This window comes from Alligator sinensis, unplaced genomic scaffold (genome assembly GCF_000455745.1).
Source record: "Alligator sinensis unplaced genomic scaffold, ASM45574v1 scaffold93_2, whole genome shotgun sequence".
Lineage (NCBI taxonomy): Eukaryota > Metazoa > Chordata > Crocodylia > Alligatoridae > Alligator > Alligator sinensis.
This window is the reverse complement of record NW_005841854.1, coordinates 1,880,433-1,907,543: the sequence shown is the minus strand read 5'-3', so window position 1 is coordinate 1,907,543 and position 27,111 is coordinate 1,880,433. Positions and strand designations below refer to the sequence as shown.

At 42.0% G+C, this 27,111-nt stretch overlaps 1 protein-coding gene across 1 annotated transcript in view; it reads left to right on the top strand.

The window, feature by feature from the left end:
* NID1 (nidogen 1) overlaps nt 1-27,111 on the top strand; it is a gene marked incomplete at its 5' end in the record, with an annotated part of 85,694 nt that overhangs the window by 45,441 nt on the left and 13,142 nt on the right. Inside the window, 6 exons of the mRNA XM_014523801.2 lie at nt 2,142-2,285; nt 3,640-3,762; nt 13,701-13,919; nt 14,589-14,761; nt 16,928-17,054; nt 27,015-27,111. The exon at nt 27,015-27,111 is cut by the window's right edge and continues 66 nt beyond it. Coding sequence (XP_014379287.1) covers nt 2,142-2,285; nt 3,640-3,762; nt 13,701-13,919; nt 14,589-14,761; nt 16,928-17,054; nt 27,015-27,111 — 883 coding nt within the window. The remainder of the gene's footprint in view (nt 1-2,141; nt 2,286-3,639; nt 3,763-13,700; nt 13,920-14,588; nt 14,762-16,927; nt 17,055-27,014) is intronic.

Sequence of the window (27,111 nt, the reverse complement as noted above, 5' to 3'; positions counted from 1 at the left end):
GCCACCCCGCCTCTGACACCACCGGCGGCATCTGTGGGTGGTCTGTGCTTGGCGCTGGCTGCTGCCACCACCTCTGGCGGCACCTGCGGGTGCTTGCCTGCCCCCCCACAATGGTGTCGGTGGCATGTGCGGGAGCTCCACACTTACCACCACCGCGCTCCCACTGCTGCCAGTGCAGCCTTCCCCCCCCGGCCGCTGGGGGCACGCTTTGTTCATGTTGGATTTTCCCAATCTTTAGTGTTGTGTGGGTTCTTTGGGATAGTGGATATGTTTCAGATCTCAAGAAGTCAAAAATCAAATGCAAAGGAAGTTCATCCCATTGTGTTGTTTCTCCAGCCCTTTAAGTCATTCACTTCCTTCTGCATGATACTCTGATCTTCCCCTGGGTTGTCAAACAGTGGAACCAAGTGATTGCCTTTATCCATGATGTTGAAACTCTGTCTCTTTACACCTATCCTCCCGTTGTCCCTTCTCCCACCTGGGTTAGGATGAGATATTGAAAGAGGTATGCAAGAGATAAGGATTTTTGTTAGTAATATCTTTTGAATGCAGTGCTTTCTTCTTAACTTTTTCCACCCTTTTCCCCACCTGGTGACACTGCCTTCAGTCTGCTGTCCCCTCAATAAGGTTTATCCTTGTAGCACATCTGATACATACTTCTTGGCAAATTCTTCCTCAGCTGATTCCTGATTTGCTCCCTTTTTTCTCTGAAAGACATGGTGAAGGTGCATTCTGAAGGGCGCAGGACTGGAGAGAAAAGTGAAATGATTTTTCTTGAAGGACAAAAATACATCTGGTGCCTCTTTCCTTGTTTCCTCCTTCCCCATTTGAAGGGAAGGCTCCTATATTTCATTGTGCTCCTGTGACACGGTCTGTGAGACCAACAGTCTGAACTGCCTTTTCTGAAATAGCAACTTTTTCATACTACTTCTTTGACCCATAAATTGCATGGGGAAAGAGCTGAAAGTAGGGATTGTTCTTGTATTACTGGCTGAAGCTTAGGAGCCCAGAGTACATAGTGCCTTGTGGTCATAGTTCTATGATTCAGCTTATTTTCACAGAGCAGAACAAATCTTCTGAATCATTCCAACTTTGCCATCTGCTGGGGCTCCCCATTTGGAAAAGCTGAGAAAGTGACTCTCTTCATGGATCTTGTTTTCTCTTGATACTATCTTGATGTTCCTCAGTACATTGCTGGGACAGCAGCAATCCTTGCTTTGCAGTCTCCCTGTCTTTCGCAATACAGACCCACTGGAGGATAGACTGCTGGAGCAGGGTTGCAGCAGCAGTTGAAACACTATTAGGGAAATACAGCCTGCAGAATCAAATATTTAGACCATGAGAAACCTTTAGTTTTATTTTTGGGACTTTTAAATTGCAAGTTATCTCTTTCTGCTCCTTAAGCATAACAGGTGGGAGTGGGAAGAGCCATGAGAAATGCCACCCAGGGCAAAGACATCCCCCAAAATTTTACATGTTAATAATAACATTTAAAAAAAAATCCTCATCCCCACAAGTATGTGAGTGTCCAATACATGCAGCCAAGGTAGGTAATGTGGTAGTAGATGCCATTGTAAGTAGATGGTGTAATAACAGAAAATTTGAAAAACTGTGGGGTCTTACCAAGCCCCTGCAGATATCCCAAGCCTCTCTCCATTAATTTAAAAACATATGTGCCTCCTGAGACAGAGTATCTTTCTGTTGCCAAGTGATGACAATCTTGGGTCATATGTGGGTTATTTTAGCAGGATAGTAAATCATTCCCAGTACAATGAACTGCTAGTTCAGCCAACATGTAAAAAGCCCACGCAGGGCCGTTTTCTTAACTTCTTGGCAGCCAGGATTTCCTTACATAAAGGGAAAAAAATCCCTTAAGTGTTAGGATCCCTGTTTGTATATCAGCAAGCATTTGGCCCAAACCTTTAAGGTGCTTTGCATGATCAGGTCTTTAATTTATAAAATAGCCCTGGCCTGCATAGATTTTTAGAGCGCTAAATAAAATTAAGTTTCCTTTCTGTTTACTGACCTCTAAAAAATTTTTTTTTTCTCTGAAAGTTATCTCTAGATGCAAGTTGTTCAGGAAAAAGGAAACTTTATACATTCAAATTTCATTTTATGAATTGTTTGCATCTAACCTACAGCAATCGAACATGTGATAAACCATTGCCTGGCAGGCACGCACAACTGTGATATTCCTCAGCGTGCCCAGTGTACATATGTTGGTGGGTCTTCCTTCATCTGTTCCTGTCTCTCTGGCTTCTCTGGAGATGGACGTGCCTGTGTAGGTGTGTAGTGCCATTTATTGATGTGCTCGTTTTGTTTATTGTAAAGTTTTCTGATCCTTGTAGGTGCCAATAAGTCAACAGATATCAATGTGGGTTTTGTTTCACCATATATTAGCTGGTTCTAATTTAAATAGCTGACTGATTTTAAATGTCCTGATTGACAGGTCACTTGACAAACACACTTCAGTCTCTAAATTGTTCCTTCCAACCCCCTTACTCTGTCATTTTGTAACTGGTAAGAGATAAACATAGGTGCAGTAGATAAGCAGCCTGGTGTGTTACAAAAGTTGCAGAAGTCTTAAACAGTTTTAAAGTTATGGTGACCTAAGATCAGTTCCTTAGTTGATGTAGATCAATATAGAATTATACAAGTTGTTTTCATCTGAATCTAGTGCACTATATAGGTTTCCCTCGCTTTATGTGATGCATGCATTCCTGGAAAACAGCTCATAACTGAAATTTGCACAAAGGGAACCCATTTTACAGTGAACAAGTAGGGATACATTCCAGGACCTCGACTGTACTGACCCCCAGACCCATTTCTACCACTTTTACAAGACAATTTTGGTACTCGCCAACAGCAGACAGTATACACAAGCACAGGGCACTATCATAATGGGATTGGCAACTACAGAAACACGTGTTGCAGACAATGAGCAAGGAACACAGATCCACACAGGAGACTATATTTTGGTGCACATCACTCCCACAATGCACTGCACAAAGCAGCTGACTGCGGGCTTCCAATACACCGATCACATAAGAGTGAATTTACCTTGCATATAACAAATTTTTAGTATAAAAAGGGTCATCGCATAAGAGTGAATTCGCACATACAGAACCTGCATAAAGCGAGGGAAACCTGTACCTGCAACTCTGAACTGGCAATTTGCTTTCTTTCACATTTAGTTAGTTTGCAGTGCAGCAATGGCTTTCCATAATTCTGTGCCTTGAAACCATCAACAACCAAATTGAACCTGTTTTATAATATCTGCTGATTTACAGCTCTGTTGTGTGAGAAACTAGAATTATTCTTTTTTTAAATAAAAATGGCTAGGTTATTGATCTGACAAATTGTTATCAGAGCTTTTTGTTAGCTTTTTATGTAAAGACTTCAACCCCTTACTTCTAGGGACAGTAAAGAGATAATATTTTTCAAAGCACCCAAATAATTTAGGAGCCTAAGTCCCACTGAAAGTCAATAGAATCTGGACTCCTAGGAGAATTAGTCATTTTTAAAAACAAGACTTAGGCTCCTAAACAGCATAAGTACACTTGAAAATATTGTGTGTGATGTGTAGCGTATTATTTCTCATGAGAAAAAGTGTACCTGGCCTGATCTTTTGTTTTACAGATGTAGATGAATGTCAACAGAACCGCTGTCACCCAGATGCTTTCTGCTACAACACTCCAGGGTCCTTCAGATGCCAGTGCAAGGCAGGTTATCGCGGGGATGGTTTCCAGTGTGTGTTAGGAGGTAAAAATTTATAGTTCTTGTATTTAGGATCAGAAGGAAAGTTAAGGAATCAGAGATGAATATTTATCCAAGTTCCTCTTTAGGACAAACCACTATCTTTCTGGGGTCTTTGGGCACGTTAACACATGCTCTGGGGGTAGGGGGTGCAGCACTTTAATTAGAGCAGCTCCTGTAGCATCCCCATGCTTAAAAATGGTGAAGGTCCTTGAACTAATGCTTGTTCAGCGAGCTTTAGTTCAAGTACCCCCTCCACCATTTTTAAGCATGGGGATGCTGATATATGAGACTCAGTAGGCTGCTGGAGCATGGCAATTGTCATGCTCCTGCTGACTCAATTAATCTAATTTGCTCCAACATGCTGGAATTCCAGCACACGGGAGCAGCCTCCATGTGCATGCATAGGTGCCATTCATCTTTATAACCATTTTCCCTTTTTAATTTTTTTACATTTATCAAATTGGTGATTATTCTAGCTGTCAAAATCTGTCATGTGCCAAAAAAGTTTTTCTGCCTCTATTATTTTAATGTATGATAATGTATCCACGGCAAGTTTCTGGACCTGAGGCTTTCAGGTGTATATAGGGCCTAATTGAAGCTTACCTCTGTGTAGTAATTCCTTTGAAGCGTCTTTCAAGAATGGCTCACTCTATATATGCATTCTGGCAATACCACACAACGCTAAGTGTCATCTATTAAAACCATATATTTGACTAGATATGGTTTAAAACATCCTGATCTTTTTGAAAGCTCACCTCCACATGTATTTACATGACCTACAGCAATGATCTGCTCTGTAACTGAAGCTTATTGTTTTCCTTATCCTTCCTCCTTAAGACCCTCTGCATTTCCTCATTGCCCAAGAAATGAAAATTATCAGAATTAGGTGCTTATGCCTTAACCACCCCCCCCCCCCCCCACAGCCCCCCCACACACTCCCCCCCCCCCACCATACCCCCAAACACACGACACACACCACACCACACACACACACTCCTCAACCACCCCCTCCCACATCTACCCCTTTACCCCACACACACAGTATACAAAAGTAAGATTGTATTTTCAGCTATTACTCAGTTGCCTCTAGATACACTATGCAAACACACATAAACCAGGACAATTTTTTTAAATAAAATTAAAATAAGTTAGAGCAGATGTTTGACTTCTTTAGTATATGATTTCCCCCCCAGTTTCAAGATGGTACACCCTCCCTCCCAAAAGGAGTACTTCCGAGGTAAGGGGAGGGACTTTGGCTGGCAAAGGTCAGAGGTTAGAGGTGGGACTTCTGGCCCCAAGGTGGCGACCAGGGGGTGGGGCTACCCTTGCAGCCTTTGACAGCTCACCAAAACCCATTAAACGGCCCTCCAGCTGAAATAATTGCCTGTCCCTGCCTAAACCACAGGTGTCAAATTCACCCTGGGCCCCACACTGGATCCAGGTCACAGGAGCGCCTTCTGGGCCAGACCTATGAAAATAGTGGCACATATGACAGGTCCAGGGACAGGCAGTGCCTGAGTCTAAGGGCAGGCAGTGGCATAAAGGGAATATCATTCACCCCCTGCTGCCAACAGCCATGTGCTTGGTTTTGGGCCTAGAGACCCCAAATTCTTCTGTAGGCCAGGCCCTGGTAGCCTTGCCCCTCAACTTCTGCTATGCTGCTGGACTATCAGTAGGCCAGATCTGACCTGTGGGCAATGTTTGACACCCTTGACCTAAATGAATCCACTAATAACCAACCTGAAGAATGTCATTCAACCAAATACTCAGTCTTTATACTAAATAGACCGATATTTTCCCCTTCATCATGTACAAGTATCGGCTTTGCTTTTTTTAAAATACAAAACATATGAGTGAACCTAGCCACTGTTGGAAAATGGGTTTCTTGAAACAATTACTCTGAAAAGTAATGGTGAGGCTGAGCTGCAAATGTTGGACTTAGATCTGAACTTTATTAGTAAACTTTAAGGTTTTTGGTTTCAGGAAAAGTGGAGTCAGACAAGACTAAAAGAGCCTTTATTCTTACAGATAGAAATCTAATCTTGAATATTGAGTTCCATAGGGCTAGTAGCAATCTGGTTTTTGGCTCCTCTTTTTAAACACATGGTAAATCTTTTCTCGGAAGCAACTATAGGAAATTGTCTGGAGTTTTACATTCATTCCAGGGTTAGTAAGCTTGTTACTGAAAGAGTTAATGATGAAAGTAGTGGCATTCCAGCAGCTATTAAGAATGTCTGTACTTCATTATTTCCTCACGCTTCATTTTTTCAGTTCAAAAAGAAACAGATGTCAGTTCCCACTCCTGCAGACCCCGGAGACTATGTTTACTAAACAGAAACCAATCCAGATTCTTGGACTGGGGAGTTATGACCACTAAAAGCCAGTCACTAGTATTGTTAATATGTGTATAATCCATTTCACATGAGAAATTCACTAGTGGTCTTGCTTTCTATTTGCAGCACATCACCACAAGCGAAGGATGACAAAAGCAAAGTGAATTTTTAAAGCGGACATTTATAACCTATTAGGGTTTTTTTTAATTGTCTTAAGAGGAGCAATTGAAAAGCCTTCTGTAGCTTCTTCTGGTACTTGGAATAAACTGAACCAAGCAAGAAAATATAAATTACTGTTAGATTACATTAACAACTGTGGGCACAATTTTCAAAGCACTTGCTATAGATTCAGTTTGTGAACAAAAATGTTTGAGTTGTTAGATCAGAAGTTAAATAGATTTCAATGGCATATAAAATTGAGTATGTGAGTCTGGCATAATATCAAAGCCAGTACCTAATTATTTTTGCATGTGAAGTGAAGTTGGAGGAGATGTGTCCAATACATCATTGGACCCAAACGTACGTAATTGAAGTTGGCATAAATGCCGAAAGGGAGTCGGACCAAAAACAAACATTCATTGGTTTAGAAAGGCTGGTCTTCTGGATTACGTATTCAGAAGACACCATAGTTACTTATGTGCGTACACTGGGATAAGTCCTGGAAAAGGAGAAGTAGGAAGGACTCCCATCCTTTAGCAAAAAGTGGGATACCCAGATTCTCACCTAGAAAGTGTTTGAACAGAATGCTATTAAGCTGTTTGTGGCACTTACTGTCAATGTTTTTTCCTTACTAGGCACTATCCACCCATCCTTGCACACATGTTAATGTACATGTTTGCTTAAGCTATGCTTATAGGCCTTTTGGCCTATTTTGATCAAGTATAAGACAAGACAAAAGAATTGAACAAAGATAAAAATGTTCGACCTACCAACTCTGGCAGGTCTAATTGTGTTTGTGTATTTAAAGCAATGTCTTGTAAGCATTAATGAGAGCATTGCCTCCTTTTCAGGTATGAAGTAGATCAGAGCTGTATTCAGGCATAAGAGTAAAACCTTCTTCAGGGATACTTCCTTTAAGGAGCTGAGCAGAGATGAACTTAGGTGTTTGGGTTGCTGGATCACCATGTTCCCAGCATACAGGGCCCACACAGAAAGGGACATAGAGATTCAAAGCCTTCCTTTCTCCATTCCTTGTTCAATGCTACTCTTCAGAAGTGGCTATCCTCTAGTCCCCATCATTCTTTACTACTCTCTGACAAAAGGCACACAACAGTCTCTCTGCCTTTGCAACATAGTGCTCACAATTCAAACCACCATACCACAACTTAAGCCTTATCCAGTCCCTTCTCCAGTGCCCCTTTTGAAGCTGAGCCACGGCAGCATTAAATAGTTTTTGGATAAAATGAATGGTAAGCAGCGCAGTAGGTTCTGCCCTATTGGGAGCAACGAGTCAGGCTGGAATCCAGAGCAAATGCCCTTCCAGAGCAGTATCTGTCTTGCTGAGCCACACACTCTAGTTTGCTTGATTTCTCTTGGCTCTGTGTATTTCTCTCCCTGTGCTGCCCAGAGAGCCAGCTTCAAAAGGAGCCTGCATGATGCCTAATCTGTGGTGTTGAGAACTATGCTGGGGAATGAGAAAGACATGTGTTCAACCCCATTCTGGCAGGAAAAGCGTAGAGTCTGGGTCTCCAATCTACTGGTTATGTGCCCTAACCAGGCAGCTCTTGGTGCTAAAACATGGAAGAGGCCTCCTTTTCTGTCACGTTTTTGTTTGGCTAGACGTTTGTGACTTGTGTACATAGGTAGCCATGTACATACCTGGTCAGCACAGCCTCTGAGCATGCACAGCATACACACATACACTTACACATCCACACTGCACAGGTAATAGAGTTGCAAACTGTAAGTGCTATAACAACTGTTTACACAGTTAAAAAATTGCCACTTAGGTAGATAAAGAGCAATTAAATTCCACCCATGTAACTAAACAGGACAGATACCGCAGACCTACACCCAGTGTGTTTGACTCAGTGGGACTTGTTGATTTTCAGCACACTGTGGGGATCTGGTTCCAGTTGATACGACACAGTAAAACTACTGTTTTCAATTTTTATAACCATTGGCCTCTTCATAGGAGCCATTGCTCCATTTTTAACTGATACCATATGTTAGATGTTTAAGATATTTGCTACTAATTTAGATCCCTTTCAGTACTGTTTCTTGGAATTCCCAGTGCAGTCAATGGGAGTTTTGATTGGGTAAGAAGTCAAGAAAGCTGTTCGTAATTTAAATTGTATTGTGTATTTAATACTGTATGATGACTTGGAGAAATTGTGAGTTCTGAGCAATCGTGGGAGCCTTCATCTATAAAACTTCTATTGTATTTGCAGTAAGGCAATCATTTTAAAGCAGACACATTAAAAGAGTACCTCACCGACTAGGCAGAGGGGATGATGTATTGAAGGAAAAGAAGGTTCATAGCCATAATGTTTGGGTTTTTTTCTGGAAGCTGACTTATACAATGGGTATTGCACTAGTGAAATACGTGTAGAACCATTGTTGTATGTTTTGTCTAACTTATTCTGTTGAATCATCAGGGCAGGGATGTGATTTATCTATTCTACAAGCCTGCAAACAAATAGCTTCAAAGTATTAACACATGAGTCAGGTCTTGAAAATCAGGCCAACTTATGACAAAAGCACGATGTAAACATGTGGTACCAAACAGATGTTTGCTAACAGACAGGGTATTCCAGTCAGCGTTGTAAACAGTATTAAAATAATGGGGAACATTTAAAACCTATTACAAATAATGTTGGTGACATGCCTGGCTACTTACATATGGGAAAGGAGAGTTGAGACCCTATTGACAAAAGAAACCACACACCTAAACTGCAGCAAATCAGATTTCAATTACATCTGAAGAAAAATGCCCCAATTGGAAGAACAGTGGGTGTCTTTGCACATGCTCCAGGGTGGGAGGGGGGATGCTTTAATTAGAGCGGCTCGCAGAAGCCATTCTGATTAAAGTGCCCACAACTTCTTGTGTATTCAGCATCCTGTGCTTCAAAATTGCAGAGGGGCCCTTTAACTAAAGCTTATTCAATGTGCTTTAGTTAAAGCACCCCCTGGCACCATTTTGAAACGCAGGGATGCTGAATACACATGACATCAAAGCTGCTAGTGTGTGCTAATTAGCTCAAGATTAATCGAGTCTGCTCCAAAGCATGCTAATTAGCATGCATTGGAGCAGGCATCAGGCACATGTATAGGTTCCCTAGTATGACATTGGAATAGGTTGCCTTAGTAATCTCCTTCATGAAGAGGCAGGATAGCCATCTGTCTGGGATGGTTTAGAAACAACGAATCCTACGTCTTTGCAGGGGACTGGACAAGATGACCCTCAAAATCCATTCTGGTCCTGTGAATCTATGATTCTTGGCACCTAAGTCCAACATTTAGATCTTCAAAACTCCTGCTTAGCTGTGGAGCTCCCAGTTTTTAGCCAGGTCAGATTTATCAAGTTGGTACACATGAATTACCATATTTTCTCACATACAGCATGCCCCCAAGTAAAAGTCACATCTTGTTTTTGGAGGGCAAAATGTAGAAAAAAAGATTTGTTCCAGTCATGGCTGTCTCTGACAGAGTGAGTCCTCCTGGGAACAAAGAGTGTCCAGGAGGTATGGCATCAGGAACGTCCTGGTGTGGCAGCCTGTCTTCTGCTACTTGATGTTCTCAGGAGGACTTATTCTGTGTCACACAAGGTTAGGCCCCAGACCCTAAAAAAGGCCAGTAGCAAGACTGTCAGTTTTTTACTGTAAGTGGTTCTTTATATTAGCTCCTGTAAATAAAGTGTTCTTTCTACATCACAAGCCTCATCAAGATACTGTCAGCTGCCCACTTGCTGCCCAATAGCTACAGCTGTGAGAGGGTTAACATAAGACCTTGTCCCCCTCAGTTTGTTGAGCAGACACATCTTAGCAGCTGCATGGCATGCACAGTGTCCCCAAGAGTGCTCCTTTTCCAGCAAAGACAACAGCTTCCCTGCTTAAAACGTGGATCCCAATTTTGGAAGGCTGATTTTTTGGGGGAAAGGTGCATGTTGTATGTGAAAAGATACAGGATTAATTGGAACAGGAAAACCAGGTCTCCTCCCCACTGAGTTTAACCCCCCCTCTCAGTTGATTGGAGATGTGTATTCAGAATTCATCAAACAGAGGAGGGATTTTAACCCAGCTCTTCCACATCCCGGGTGACAGCTCCAACCAATGGTTCATGGGACATTAAGAGGGCATCTCCAGCTCCTTTTTCAGCTGTGTTTTTTAAAAAAGAAGTCAAATGGCTACCTGCATGTAACAGTTAGGCACTACAATTCTGAGCACTGCAATATGTAAATCCTTTGTTGTTCAGGCCCCAGGTCCCAGCTCCAAATGTTCCCAATTCCAGTAGCATAACTGGAATTGTTGGGGCAGCGGGGCCCCAGATCTAAGTGCTGCCTATGGGGAGGCACCAGAAGCTCCCCTGTCCCAGGAATCTTTGCCCCATAGATGCCAGGCAGCACAGCCCCACACCCAGAAGTGTATCTCAGAGGTTTGAGGGCAAATAGGGCAAGTGGAGTGGTGCTCTCCTCCCAAAGGGAGTCTTTACCCTTACCCTATACACAGCCCAGTAGTATATCTGGATTTTTTTTGCGGCATATCTTCCATCTTTACAGTACTACAAATGCCCTGACAGTATGGACTAGTCTTTCCCAACCTTCCTGGACTCAAGGCAGCCCTCCCTAATGTTTGTGAATTAAGTGGCACCCAATTAGTTAGAAAAACTAATTTATATATTACAGTGCTTTCTTCTCTGCAGAGGGGTCAGACAGTGAGAGTAGGGGATGGTCCAGGCAGGGACAAGGCTGAGCCTGCACTTCTCTTCACATTTCATTTATCTCCTTACACCTCACAACACCCTTCAAAGGATCTGGCAATATCCCACTTGCCCAATACTTAAGCTGCCTGTCCAGAACAGGGGAGACCAGGGAGGTCCAGGTTCTAGGCACCCTGGTCCAGTCTCAGACATATAGCCACGTACCCTGGTCTGGGCACAGCCAAGTCAGGATGCCCAAATCTAAATGACTAAGGCAAAAATAATAGAATGCTTCCAAAATTTTACAGCCTTTGATAAATTAAGCCCTCTGCTTATGAAAGTTTACGCTATACATCTCTGATTTAACTAGTCTATCCGGTATAAATCTACCCTGCTTGTTCTCCAAATTTTTAGTCATCTGCATAGGGCTTTCTGTTATGTGTAAATCTAGACACCAGAACAACATAATAGAAAGCCACCCAAAATGTTTGCAAGATGAGTCTCTAAAGTTGCAATAGAAAATAAATCATATGTTCCTGAAGGTGAGGCTTAAAAAAATAGCAGCGCAAACTGCTGCTGTTATATATGAAATCTGTCTTTACTATGGTACATTTCTCACCAACAGGCCACAGTTTTAATTTCCATGAAGACTAAAGTTCTGGACACTTTCATTCTAAATTCTTAGTAACTAGTAATTGTAAAGGAATTATCCTAAGGCATCAATCTTGCAATTGGATCCACAGGAGCAAACCTTTGTGACTGTGTGGGGTCTGTGGGGATCATGTGGGGTCTGTGTTCATGGCTTTGTTGCAGCTGTGTTGTCAACTTTTCTATAACTGATACCCATCAGGTTAACGGAACAAGTTCATTGACCTATCTGAACTCTAAGATATTGTAAAATTTCCAATTAGCTATAGTCAGAATACATTCTGTGTAACAGTATAATAGCCACATCACAACTGAAACGAATGCATTCCTTTGTATAATAAGGAATTGCTTTTCTTTTTTTTCTTTTAATTCCTTATCTTAATTTGCATTTATAACTTTGAACTTTTAATAAAAAACTTAGACTTTTATAGGTTCTGTAGTTTAATTCTAGGACTCTGGGACAGAAAGGGAAAAATGGCCAACTTTTGGTATTTGAATGTATTTTTTTCAGGTGGGAGAGTCTGATAATTTCTCCCAAATATAATTTGTATGGATCACACAATGGAAAAGGAAGGCTCAGTGTCCAGCTACTGTACAGCTTTTGCTATCATTGGTAAATGATGCTGTGTACAGAACATGACCTCTTAGAAAGCAAATAATGTGCCTAACCCTCCCAGTTGTTAGAGTCTACTTTTTGTATAAGGCACAGCTGAGGAAGCAATCAGTTTGCACACACACAGAGCACACAGAATGATCAGCATGCAAAATACTAGGCACATACTGGAGGTGGTCTTTAAAGATCTGTTCTGTACATTGTCTAAAAGCTCTTCACCACCCACGCCAGAGCTAAGGCCAAATACTTCATTTGTTTGGAGACACTGAGCTGTTTCCCAGAAATTTACATTTCCTGGTCTTAATCATGTCCAGGTGCATGATATTTGTCCAAGCCTTTCTTTGCACGGTTTAAATAAAGAAATCTAAAGTTTGTATTTGTGTGACGACAACATCAGATTATACATGGGCACGAAGGATCAGCTGTGTGTTCTGCCGAGTCTGGCCTACCCCAAGCATCACAGCAGCACGAGCTAATACTAGTTTCCATTCTTCCCCACAAGGCCAATGTGGATGTAAAACACAAATATATATATATCTAAGTGTGATTGTATAGACCTTTTCATCAAACAGTTTGCTGTAGTTGTTTTTAGCTGGCTGGGGAGCTGGTTCTGCAAGCAGAGAAGCAGTCTAGAGGATGTACATTCACAACTAGATCTGTTTCTTCTTGTGCACACAAGCCTGCAGGGTTTCTCAGAGGAAGATAAAGCTGACCCAGTCAGTTGTGCTTGGAGAAGGGAAAAGGTCATTGGATTGTATATTTTGAGTTTCTTTGTGCAGACACAGCTGATGGAAACGTTGTGACACATATGCCATTCCCTACTGCATGAGAAAGATTACCAGTACATAAACTGTTTTGTGAAGTCTTAACAAAACCTGCTCTTTGGAGGTCTATTCATGATGCCCTCGATAATCAGGAATGCTAACACTTCCTTCACGACCTCTGCATTAACAGATCCACAGATACTGTGGCTTCTGCAGATCATTAGTTTCTCCATTTCTAAGTGGGGGGGCGCATTTGTTCTTTATGACATGCCCTTCATTTACACGTATGGATAAGAGAATAGAACAATGCTAGAGATACCATCCTTTGGGACAGATGATGCTCCCTCTGGAGATAGTGTAGGGATGTGGTGTCATTGCTTACTAAATCCCAGTCTGCAGTGTAAAATTAGAGCATGGGCTCAGAGTACAAGAAATGACACTCTTTAAATTAGTAGTGATATGCATTTTAAATAACATCACTTTGGGACAGTGGTGTTGCACTTCCAAGCTGTCAGTGAAATAACACTTGATCTTCCAAGATACGACTTCAGGGCTTGTAACAGTTACATGTTACTTTAATGTGCTTCTTAATATGCTTCTGCTGTGTAATATGCTTCTGCTGTTCAATCTTGCAGCTGGTCAACTGTAAAAAAAAAATATACATCAAAGAAGAGCATTGGATTAGATTAGAAATAGAAATATTCACTGTTTCTTATCCTTTTGCAGAAGTGGAGAAAACCAAATGTCAGCATGAACGAGAACTGGCTTTGGGCTCTCACATCCCCAGAGGGTCCAGACCTGTTGGTGATTTTATCCCACAGTGTGATGAATATGGGAATTACAAACCAACCCAGTGCCATTCCGGCTCTGGGTACTGTTGGTGTGTGGACAGTTATGGGAATGAGATTGATGGCACAAGATCTGGTCCAGGAATCCGACCCCCGTGTAAGTTGCTGGGAGACTTATCTTCCTTCCCCTGATCTCTCCATTAGATTCGGGTGTTTCACAAACATGGGACTCAGTCACACCATTAAAACACAGTGACACACTGGAGTGGTACAAAACTGTACTGTCTCAGGGAGAAGCATGCCTATGGCTACACCTCTTCAGGGGCTACAGAGTGCTTTGTTTAGCCATGCACAGCACTGGATCCAGCCAGTTTTTCTGCCCTTTATGTGAGCGGGTTGGCTATCATCCTGTCTTACATAGTCTCTTAAGCCTTAGGGGTTCATGAAGAAGCAGCTCTATCCTCTGAGGACTATAATGACTGCACAAGTCTTGCTGTTACCCCAGGGCACAATAACAGGCTCCTTATCTCCTGCTGCCAACAGGCAGGGAAAGGGCAGGTGTATTTTTCAAGAAAAGAAAGCAGTCATTTTGTAGACTCAGCAAAAATCTGAGATGGAAAATCCTGGGTCATCTACTCCCCCTCCCTGCCAATTAAGAAAAACTTGAGAGCTGCTTGACATTTCTGTTTGAACTGCTTTATTAATGTCCGTGTAGAGGGCTGTTTCTTTCTAAGAAGCTTGGCTCCAGTTGTCTGTTGTAGGTTATGCCTTGCCTCAGTGTATTTTTATGAGTTTTTTCATCTGTTTTTCATCATCTATCAACAAGGTCTGAGCACAGCTGCTCCTCCAGTTGTTATTGGGCCCTCTGTTCGACCAGATTCAATTCCTCTACCCCCAGGAACACACTTACTCTTTGCCCAAAGTGGGAAGATTGAACATGTCCCACTGGAGGGGAATAATATGAAGAAAACTGATGCAAAAGCTTTGCTGTATGTTCCAGTAAGTATCTGTTGTATATACAGTGACCATGTGTGCTTTGAAAAAAATGTCACCTTAGTCAATGAAGAGTGAACTTATGTACTGATGGATAAAGCCTCTGACATATCCATTATTTATGTGAATCCCCAAATTAATTAGACTCCACACAAATTTAGTGTAATACATCATTAATAAAGAATACCAAAACTGAGCTGGCAAAAGGGTTATTTATAAAGGAATTTGATGTTTTGATAAATAAACGTGTCCCTCATTTTGTTCAAAAGAGCCTCTTAAAGTTTAATGTATGGGAGTACTTCACCCCCATCCTCTTGTTTTCATTGGCTCTCTTTCCACTTCCCACTCCAGTATAAAACTCCAAATTGCTCTTAAAGGTTTTCCATAGACTGTGCTTTTCTCTCCCCCATCCCCCCCAATACTGCCATCTGTCTTCATCTCTTCCTGCTCTCCAGTCAGATCCCTACACTCCTCACATTCAATTTTTTCTGTCCCCTCTCCTGTCTGAGCCCAGTGGGTGGTAAACCTTTTTCCCACACTGTTCCCCACTGTCTTGAAAAGCTTCTTTCTATCCAAAAGAATCCCTGATGCTTTTCAAATTCCACCCTCTTTTCCTGGCCTGTGACTCTTTAACTGTATGCTTTTTTATTAAATGGTACAATCTGACTCCTTCAACTACCCAACTTCAGCACGTTCATTTGTTCTCCACAATATTTGGCATTGCATTTTTCATCACAGCTCCAGTTTGTTTATAATGGCACCTGCGTCTGGTATTGTAACTGCCCCATTTTGCCTTTATTATATATTCTCTGGAGGTTCCATAGTGATTCCAGTAAACTGGTGCAACTCATGTAGGAGCAAATTTGAGCCCTTCATCTCTTGTATGCAGATTCCATACAATAATAAATGTAAATTGTAGATAATGTACATGACCAAGTACAAATTTGGTCAGTCACATTGACATAAACACAAGCACAGGACTGGAAATTCTTCTTAACTGGCTTAGTTACTTACACTGCTGGGTCTGAAAAATCTAATTAAAAATCTAATTAAGGATCTCCAGCAAAGGGCTTCAAAGATAAGTTACAACTCTGAGTTTGATTTCTAATTAATGTTGCACCTATTTTTCCATCCTGCTACCAAACAAGATTTCTAAATTACAGAGATGTGTTGGTGAGGAGAGGCAGCAATTATGCTACAATATGCAAATATGCAGTTCACCCTATAATATCTAGTCTTATTGGCTGGGCCAAAATGTCATACATAAATCCCAAGTTAATGAATATTTTTGAGAGATTTTCTAAAGGGATCACTGGACTCGTTGTTCTCTTCTAATCTGTCAGAATCTTATCTAAGGCATCACACGAGGCAGACTCAGGAATGCATACAAAATGATGAAAGGCCTGCTGAGAGTCCTAAATAAATGCTACCAGAAAGAGTCTTTAAATGTAAATGTGTGATATTTAAGCTCTCTTTTCTTCCATTCTAGATTCTCAAATGTATGTTTGCTGCTGTTCAAGAGAAAAGTTTTTATTTTAAATCAAAATAATATAGATAGTAAAACTAGAATTCTATTTTAATACGTCATGTTGTGTATATATATACATATATATACATATGTGTACATGCATATACATATATGTACACACACACACACACACACGCACATATATATATATATATATATATATATATATATATATATATATAAAACCTATTAAACCAGACCTCTAGTTTTACTGTCTGTATTTTACTATCTGTATTTTATATATAATGATTTATCTCAGAGCAGTTCACAGATTGTGAAAATACAGCCTCTTTTGGTAAGTTTTGGGAGAAGGACAGCAGTCAAACATTGCACAGCACAGTGTATAACAGTGTAAGGAACAGGAGGAAGAAAATAGCTCTTAATGAAGACTGCATGAGAGCCTCAGTATTCAGAGAGGAAAGTGTGGGGACACCACTGAAGAGCACTTGCAGTCAAATGAGTGAGAAGTGTGTGTGTGTGCGCATGCGTGTATATGTTGACTTGAGTCACTACTGAATCTATTCATTTGCCCACCAGGCCCTTATCTTTAACTCTGCCCATGCACAGAATTCAGGCATTTCAAACTTGATGCTCTCATCTGTTATAGAATTTGAGGCTACAGTAATTCTCTCATTGATTTACAGGATAAAGTTGTTATTGGAGTTGCGTATGACTGCAAGGACAAGATGGTTTATTGGACAGACATCAGTGGCCCTTCCATCAGTCAAGTCAGTCTGCATGGTGGGGAGCCAACAGCCATCATCAAAACAGGTAGCAAGATAGCTTTCTTCCTCACAAACTAATGTCTAGCAGTGTTTGTAAGACCTGGCATATAGCAGCATTTAACCAAGTCATGGCTCTGTTCTACCACTGCAAGGGTAGTATGTTCATAGGAGATCGAACTGGCAGAAATCAAAGTGTATCAAGAGCCTTACATTTAAAAATGAATCTGTTTTATTACTGTTTGTTTTTCAAGAGCACCTCATGACCTCACTTCTCCTGTGCTAAGCATACTACAAACATAAGAAAAGACAGTCCTTGCCCTCAAGAGCCTACAGCCTAAGATTAGGACAAGGGACAAGAAATTATCTTAAACCTGGGGGGAAGATAACATAATGAAGGCTGTGCAATATGGCCTTGAGGTATGAGCAGCAGTCACAGGGCACCAGCTGCCCAAACTTTGCCAAATTGTTTTGTAGGTGTCTGCAGGAATGACGCTTAAAGGAAGGAATTTGAAGGACAGTTTAGCCTAGGTTCTTTGGGTAAATGTGATATCTTATTAGACCAACTAAATAACATCCCAGAAACAAGGACAGTTTTTTCATTTTAAACATACCTGCCATCTCAATAGCTAGGAGCCAAGTACAGATTCCCAGGAGATTATAGCAGTGGATGCAGGCTTTGAATAGCACCACAACTGAAATGCCCATAGCCAGTTACACAACTAGATTGCAGTCTTCTTCCTTCTGTAATCCATAAAACAAAGACTTTATAGAAATCATAGCAAAGTAGGACTGGTAGGGACCTCTAGAGGTCATATAGTCCAACCTCCTGCCTCATTCCTATCCAAACCATCCTATACAAATCTATTACCTAACGTATTAGCAAAACTACACAGGCCACCCTATCACACAGACATAAAGCATAGCACCCTAACCTGCCACAGGTAAAGCAGGAGGACCATGCCAGCCAAATCCTGCTGCTGCAAAGGTTGTTAAAATGAACTCCAGAGATCCAAGGAAGAGGGCCATACCCCCTCCTCCCATGTCCTCCTTCTCTTCCTCCCCTACCCCACTTCCCCAAAGGAAAGCAAAAACCACCACTTTTCGTACCAATCTGACAATGAGGTAAAAACCCAAATATGGCAATTGGTCTGACCATGAGTGGGGGGCAAGAACCTCTAGCCAGGAATCTTTGAAACTGAAATCTCTAGGTGTCAGTCCCAGCGGGAGCACTGGCATTGAGCACTGACCACAATCCCCATCCTTGGCTGCAGCCAGCACCCAGTGCTTCTGAGGAAGGTGAGCCCTCCCCACAACCCCTGTCCCACCCCACACAACACATGCAGCAGCAGCAGGAGGAAAGTTCCTTCCTGGCACCATGTGTCCTTCCTGGCACCCATGCTTATCCAGCCTCTTTTGAACCCCACCGGTGATGGAAATTTCACAGCTTCCCTAGGCAGTCTGTTCCACTCCTTCACTTTTCTAACAGTGAAGTTTTTCTTGATAACCAATCTAAACCTACTTTGCTGCAACTTCAAGCCAATGGGGATGTCTACACATGCACTTTAATACGCAGTAGTCTATTTTAATGCACATTAAAGCATCACAGAAAACCATGCTCTTTAGCTAATGCACATTAAAATAAGCTAATGCACATTTTTCTAGTACTGATGGAGGTACTAGATTTAATATCCATGTGCATTAATGAGCATGTCTACATGAGATCTACAGCAACGTAGCATTGGTGGGCACAAACCATGACACTGACACTAAAATAACCGTGTGCTGCCGGGACTGCACAGTACCAGTGGGTACTGCACAAGTCATTTAGTACTTGCTAAAGCTAAAGCAAGTACCAAATGACTGTGTAGTACTAAATGACTGTGCAGTACCACATGCACAGTCAGTGGTATGTGTAGATGCCCAGTGGTCCATGTCCCACTTTCTGAAGTAAGAGAGAAAAGGCATTTTCCTCCTTTATGGCAGCCCCTCAGATTTTTGAAGACTGCTATCATATGCACTCTTATGCACCTCTTTTGCAAGTTGAACATGCCCATTTCCTTCAGCCTCTCCTTTTAGGACTTGCCTTTCAAGCCATTTTATTAAGTTGGCATAAACAGAGATGAAAAGTGTGGAGGAAGAGTCCCCCACCCACCCCTTCCACACACCCCCAGCCATGCTCCCCCTCCACACACCCCACAGCTCCCCCACAAACCCTATACTCCCCCCACACCCCTGCAATATACAAGAGTAAGACTTCATTTTGAGCAATTATGCAATCACCTCTATATACACCATGCAAATGCACACAAATCAGGACAAAAATATTTTTTTTTAATAAAATTCAAATATGTTATTGTCAATGTTTGATTTTTAGTATATATTTTGTTTTTTTTCTGATTCCAAGATGGCAAACCCCCTTCCCAAAAGGAGTACTTCTGGGGACAAGGAGAGGGGCTTCCTGTGGCAAAGGTCAGGGGTTAGGAGGCAGGACTTCTGGTCCCAAGATGGCAACCAGGGGGCAGGGCACGTGTCAAGGGATGAGGCTACCCTTGCAGCCCTTGACAGCTCACTGAAACTCGTTAAGCAGCCCTCCAGCCAAAATAATTGCCTGCCCTTGACCTGGGGGAAGTTATAGCTCCTTCTGGTGGTGGCAGGGGCTTTTTGCGGGGCCCTGGAAGAGAAAGCAGTTTGCTGTTATCAGCAGCAAATCTGCTCCCAGTTCCCTATATGTGTAGATGCCTGCCCAGGAGTGTTTACTTGTGAGTAGTTTATGGGTGAGTAAACTGCTTCTGGATCTAATGCACGTGTAGATGTACCCAAACAGTGTTCTAAGTTACAGTTTGACAACATCAAACTACTACTACTTTAATTCCAAGTTCCTCATGCAAGCAAATGGACCTCTCCTTGTGCTCGGAGAGTGACAGCAATCATGTTCTGCTGCCTCCTGAGTTGGCATTGTTAAGGATTGTTAAGGAGAGGAAAGAGGTTCCCTATGGCAATTCTCAGACAACACAGCAACTCTCACCAGGACATACTTTATAGCCTGGGGTCTGAAATGCTCCTGAGACTCTCTTTCCAGTCCAAGACTGGTAATCTCAGATGCACTGTTAGGCATTTATCATTATCCTTTGCCATTTTAGCTGCAGATTGTTTGGAGGACCTATTTCTGCTTTCCATTGTTTTCGTTCTAGGGACACCTGAGCCAGAGATCTCTGTTGTTCTGGCATGCAGATAAGTTAGGAGGTGAGGGAGGCATAACACAGAATATTAACATGCACCATTGTTATTGACAGTAGATAATGTACATAGTGGAGTGAGCATGGTATTGGAGTGACTTTGTAGAAACTGTTTTTATTTAATGAACTGTACATGTTTCAAACTCTTCCAGTGTGTCTTATGTTCTGGAGGCATGTAATACGACATCAGGAATATGTGCCAGGAAATGCAGTTGGTACCCTAAGTACAGTGAAGTGCGGTGTTGTAACAAAGCTTCATTATTTGTTTACTGTAGAAGCAGCGTATCTGTCCAAAGACTGAGCCTGTTGCTGGTGCTGTCTGTGGCACAGACTGTAATGTAATGTCAGGATATCCCAGGCAGCTTCAAACAAGCTTTGTGTGGGGGCAGAGCACTGAGCAAGCTAACTTACACTGAAGGGTTGTCTCCTCGATCAGGTATCTGAATGAGCATTTCCATGCTGGGTCTGGCTAGCCAAAGTTGAAATGTAAAATGGCAGATGTCTTTTCCCAGTCTCAAAAGACACTTCAGATGATCCTGTTTTGCTTCTGCATTTGTCCTCCTTTCTATGCACTCTAGCTGGCTGTTCCAGTCTGCACACACTGTTTTTAGAGAGAGCATTATTTTTCATTAACATTCCTGTGACTGGAGCTTGATTTGTTTTGCAGGGGCATGCTTTATTATGGGGCCCTGTCCTGCTCTCATTCACCTCTGCAGCTGCGTTGCCTGCGGAGGCTTCAGGCTCCCCAGGTTCCACAGCTGCAGAGGCTATTCCACAGGGAGACTTTCCCCTTTGTTGTCCTTAACTTGAGTGATATCAGCCCTACATGCCTGCACAAGCCTGTCCCTTTCCCAGAGGCAGAGTCTGTGAGTGAGTCTAGCCTGACAGCAGTATACCAGGAATGCAGGCATGCCGCTGGGAATGACTGGTGAAGTGGGGGAGGAGATGCACAGAGCCTGCTTTAGTATGCTCCCTGACATCGTAGCTGGGTCCAGGTTCCTTGGGCTGATTGTCAGTGAGCCAGGATAGATATTTAGCTAAGGCCCCACAGCCTTTTTAAATCTCCTGCCTGGGAGCTCAAAATGGAAATCTGCCACAGGGGCCTCCTAGGAAACATTAGCCATTGGTCTCTAACCCTCTGCCCTCTCTGACTCCCCATATGGAGTTGGGAACATCTTCTTCCTCCCCCCACTTGCAGATAATTAGAATAGGAGTTCTGCCATTCAGCGTGTACCCCCCAAAACAAGGTAGTGCCGCCACCTGCTGTCCTCCAGAAGAGAGGATGGAAAACAGGTATGTTGTTTGTAGAGCAGGGAGCAGATTGAGGTGTGCCCTCTACCCCTGTATCAGCTCTGTGCAGATTAGAGGTAATGTCTATACAGGGACTCTCAGGAGGGTCCAGGAAAATCCAGATAAAGGTGTGAAATCAGTGCTCATGAGTCGGTATGTGTTCAGTCACTGGAAGCAAAGGACTGATTTGCCTTTCCTTTCCTGAGAGTTTGTCCATAGGCAAAGCCTCAGGTGAGGTAGACTCCTCCAACATACACACAGACTGATTTGTGTCCTGAAGAATTCAGCTACCCAGTTTAGGTTCTGCAGATGAAAGTCCATCCAATAGTTATTCATAGTTCCCAGTCTCAGCTATTTTAGAATTTTTGTTTCATCCTATCTGGTTTTTTCCTAAAAAATCCAGTTTAGGTTAAGAATACTGCATCTTTTGCAAAGAAGGCTAATAGCATGCTGGGCTGCATTAGTAGGAGTGTTGCCAGAAGATCAAGGGAAATGAATCTTCCTCTTTATTCAGCACTGGTGAGGCCACATCTGGAGTACTGTGTTCAGTTTTGCTGCCTCCTCCCCAACTACAGAAAGGATGTGGACAAATTGGAGTCCAGCAGAGGAAACAAAAATGGTTAGAGGGCTGGGGAACATGACTTCTAAGGATAAATTGAGGGAACTGGGTTTATTTAGTCTGGAGAAGAGAATGAGGGTGGAGATTTAATAGCAGCCTTCAAGTATCTGAAGGGTGGATCCAAAGAGGATGGAGCTAGACTGTTTTCAGTGGTAACAGGTGACCAAACAAGAAGCAACCATCTCAAGTTGCGGCAAGGGAGGTTTAGGTTAGATATTAGGAAAAACTCTCTCAGTAGGAGGCTAATAAAGCGCTGGAACAGGTTACCCAGAGAGGTTGTGGAATCTCCATCCTTGGAAGTTTTTAAGACCTGGCTAGGCAAAGCCTTGGCTGGGATGATATAGATGAGGAATAGGCCTTCTTTGAGTAGAGGATTGGACTAGATGACTTCCTGAAGTCCCTTACAACCCTAATTTCTATTATTCTAATTATTGTATAAAGTATATATTTTAAAATTAATAGAAGACAAACTCCACACATTTCACCTTTCTTTGAAATTCACCAGTAGTCTCTAATTCTGCATTTGACAGCTGTTTTTTTGTGGAGGGTCACTCTAACTCTAGAAATAAACCCATACAGTCTTTCCTTATTTGGTTCATTAACAGCTGATACCAGGGGAATCTGAATGATGTTGAACTGTGTTTTCATTTGGGTTCAGTTGCATGGATTTTGTACCCCGTTCTTTTCCATGGATAGACGTGTCCTGAAGATCATCAAATAATTTTTCACATACATTGAGTAAAGAGAAGTTTAAATGTTTTATCTACATTTTCAAAATATTTATTTTTTCTCATGCTTCATTTCTGAGCTACAAGCCATTGAATCCAAAGTAATAGGTCATTATCTGCTATTTCCTGTTGCTTTTGGAACAGATAACTGTCCATGGAGAACTATGCACATACAATGCTAAAACATATTTTAAAAAAGCCCAAACCCTCTACAGAAAATCTGGAACTGGATGTAAATTCCATCTATGTCACTAAGATGGATGCTATTAGCACTTTGGAAACTGGTCATTAAGGTTGATTAACCTTTTTAAGTATTGCACTACCTAAAACATCATAAGTTTGTTGTTTTCAGAAGGATGAATTGTTTTTCTTTCCTTTTGTACTGCCAAGTTTTAAAGATTTGCAAACTCAGCCCATATCTTTGCAAAGTCCATTTATTTTTCTAAAAGCCTAGAACAAAAATCTTACAAACAAATAGTAAATATTTCTCTACTCTTTATTTTCTAAGACCAGGTAAGATATTTTGTAATTTTTTTTTAAATGTCTTTTTTTACTAAAATAGTTATCTCAGAATAAGCCACAGTATAGATACATTCATTCTGTTTGTGGAAAATGAAGACAGTATGTGACGTATTTTTTGTGAACAAATACCGTAAGCGTGTCAGGTTATCTTTATAATACTAACTTGGTATTATCAGGTGGAATTCCCCTGGATCTGTTACTGTTAAATATTTCCTTAATGATTTGGAGGATAGAAACAAGTGCAGACCAAGCTGGGCAGGGTAGCAAATGCTTTGAAGATAGGATGAGAAGTCAAAAAGACCTGGATAAATTGGAGAAATGGTCTGAAAGTAATCGGGTGAAATTCAGTAACAACAAGTGCAAAATCCTGCACTTAGCATGAAACAATCAAATGCGCACATACAAACGAAGAAATGACTGGTGAGGTGGTAGCACTGCAGAAAAGTTCTTGGGGGCTGTAGTGGACTGTAAACTGAATATAGGTCAACAATTTGCAAAAAAGCCAGTAACATACTTGGATGTATTAATAAGAACATTGCCTACATTCTTCTACTCTGTTCAGCACTGATAAGGCTTCACTTAGAGCAGAGGTTCCCAAACTTTTTCTTATTGCATACCCCCTTCCAGATTTACCAGCTGCCTGCATCCCCCTGTCAGCGTATGTTTTATGTTTTAACCCCTTAAATGCCACATATTATTGTTATGAAAATTAAATCTGCCATCAGACAATTTCTCCCACATACCCCCCAGAGAGGTCTTGCATACCCCCAGGGGTACACATACCAAAGTTTGGAAACATGATTTACAGGGAAAAACTGGAGGAACTAGGATTATTTAATCTGGAGAAGAGAAGAGTGAGAAGGGATTGATAACAGTTTTCAGGTACACAAACTGTTATAAAAAAGGATGGTAATCAATTGCTCTCTCTGTCCACAAGGGGCAGGACAAAAAGTAAGTCTTACATGGTAACAGGGAAGATTTAGATTGAATATTAGGAACTTTCTAACTGTGTAGGTGGTTACACGTGAATGGATTATATAGAGAGGTCGTGGAATCGCCATCATTGGAAGTTTTTAAGTACAAATTAAACAAACATTTGTCAGGGTGATTTAGATAAGTTGACCATGCCTTAGGCAGGGGGCTGACCTTATAGGGTCCCTTCCAGCCCTCTTTTTCTATGATTTTCACCTGAATCCTAGGAGATTAACCTAAGAAGATTGTAATGGGGGAAACCCACAGGAAGCAAAAGAGTATGAGGATAAGGTTCCCTGAGAAAGCAGTGGGAGGTAGCTGTCAATTGGGGAATACCCTTCTGCTTCCATCTAGAGCAGAATGAGAATGGAATCCTAAACTTGAAAGTTGCTCTGAAGGAAGTAAAGGGAAAAAATCTATAAAAATGGCTGTTTAGGAAGCAAGGGAAGAATGCCTTTGAGAAGCCATGACTCTTATCCTAGGGAGAAATTTTTCTGCTTACTTCTTCTTTGTTAGTAAGTGCAGATCTATTTCCTTGATAGAAAAGCATCGATAACCATGATTTGTTTTGTAGTAGCTTTTTACCCTTGCCTCTCTTTTTATCTTACCTTTGTTTTCCTAGGGCCTGATCTCAGGTTCATTAAAGTTGGTGAAAGCCACTCTACTCACTAACAGTGTGTGGATTAGAATTCAATAGACACTGGCTGCATCCAGACATGCAGACACGTGCAGTTTGTTGCGCCACAGACCTCTTTATGGTGCCACAGACTGCACACTTGGAATGTTTAAATGTGCCCTGTGCTGCAAATTTGCAGCACGGGGACAAAATTTGCTACTGGAAAATCCCAGTAGCAAAGAAAAGCAGCATGAAAAAAGTGGTGCAATGCATGTAAAAGGAGTATGCACTGGCTGACATGGAGGCTAGGTCCTCCCAGGAGACCACTCCTTTAGTTGTCCCTGGCTCCTCTAGCAGGCTGGGAGAAGGAGGAGCAGGGAAAGGGCAGTTTCCCTGAAGTGGGGCAATTTGCCCCACACCAAAGTGCATGTTGCAAGTGCACGCCCCTGCATGAGAGGACATGCCATCTAGGTGCTTCTACATGTGCAATTAAGGTAATGCAATAAGCTCTGGAGCTCTTTGAGCTAAAGTAAAATGCTCCCAGGCACAGCATCTATACATGTGCCCAGACAGCACCAAGTTGCACCAAAATGGAGCAGCTCCAGGTTGGCAGGGACCATGCGGAGAGGATTCAGGGTAGCAGCAGAGAGCAGCAGAGGGGCTGACTTGGGCATGAGGTTCAGGCAGGAGTCTGGCCCTTGGCTGGCTGGGCTAACCGGGTGGTATTTACACCTGCGGTCACCATCTACCCGTGCATTTGATCAGACATAATTACTCCATCGTAAGATAGCACTGCCCCCAGTAGTACTGTCTTATGGCAGAGTTAATTAGTTTACTGCACCTTAATATCGGCACACGTGTGGACGCTGATGCTTTACTGTGGAGCTAATTAGTCTACTCTGCATATAAGCATATATGTAGACGCACCCTGTGTCTACCAAATCAGGCACTATGAAAACCTTGGTGAATTGGTAACAAAATGTGTACAGAGGCATGAAAGCTGTGGCTGCTGCATGCCTTCTTTGTGAGACAGCTACATCCAGTGCTCAGTTCAGTAGACTAACAATCAGGAAACCTAGCTTCTGTTCCTGACTGCTACTGATCTGAGACAGGGACCCCTGTCTGGGCCTAGAGATCTACAGGTTTCCCTTGCTTTATGCAGGTTCTGTATGTGCAAATTCGTTCATATGCGATGACCCTTTTCATACAAAAAACCTGTTATATGCAAGGTAAATTCATTCTTATGCGATTGGTGTGGTGGAAGCCTGCAGTCAGCTGCTTTGTGCAGTGCATTGTGGGAGTGACACATCAAAATATAGTCTCCTATTTGGATCTGTGCTCCTCACTCATCTGCCACACGTGTTTCTGTAGTTGCCATCCCCATGATGGTAACATTCATCACCACCCTGTGCTTGTGTGTACTGTCTGCTCTTGGTGAGTACCAAAATCGTCTTGTAAAAGTGGTAGAAATAGGTCTGGGGGTCAGTACAGTCAAGATCTTGGAATGTATCTCTATTTGTTACATTGTAGAGTGAATGCAAATTCAAGTTATGCGCCATTTTCCAGGAACGCATGTACAGCATAAAGCGAGGGAAACCTGTATTTGGAAAAATGCTTGAACCCATGTGGAACTACACAGTTTTCAAGCCTAAGACACATGCATGTCTATTTATTTTTTAATTATTTTCTGCTGTGATGAATAGTCACTCTTCCTGCACTTTCTAGCAGTTAGATTTGCCATGTTTAAGTTGCCAACCAAAGATCTTACCTGTAAATGTGCCTACTTTGTAAGTGAATTCTTTACATTTACATTTTGTAAAGCAAAACTTGTGTGATTATTTTCTAAAGTGTTAATATCCCAGGTATGAAATGGCCTGCTGTTAATTGCAATTGCACGGAAAATAGTACAAAGTATTTAGGGAGAATCTTACTTTTCCAGCTGAAATAGCTGTTAAGTGTTTGAGATTTGTATATTATGAAAAAACACATTGTTTGAGGTTTCATTTTCTTTAATTGGTTCCAGATTTGGGAAGTCCTGAAGGAATAGCAATAGACCATCTAGGTCGCAACATCTTCTGGACTGATTCACAACTTGATAGAATAGAAGTGGCCCGCCTGGA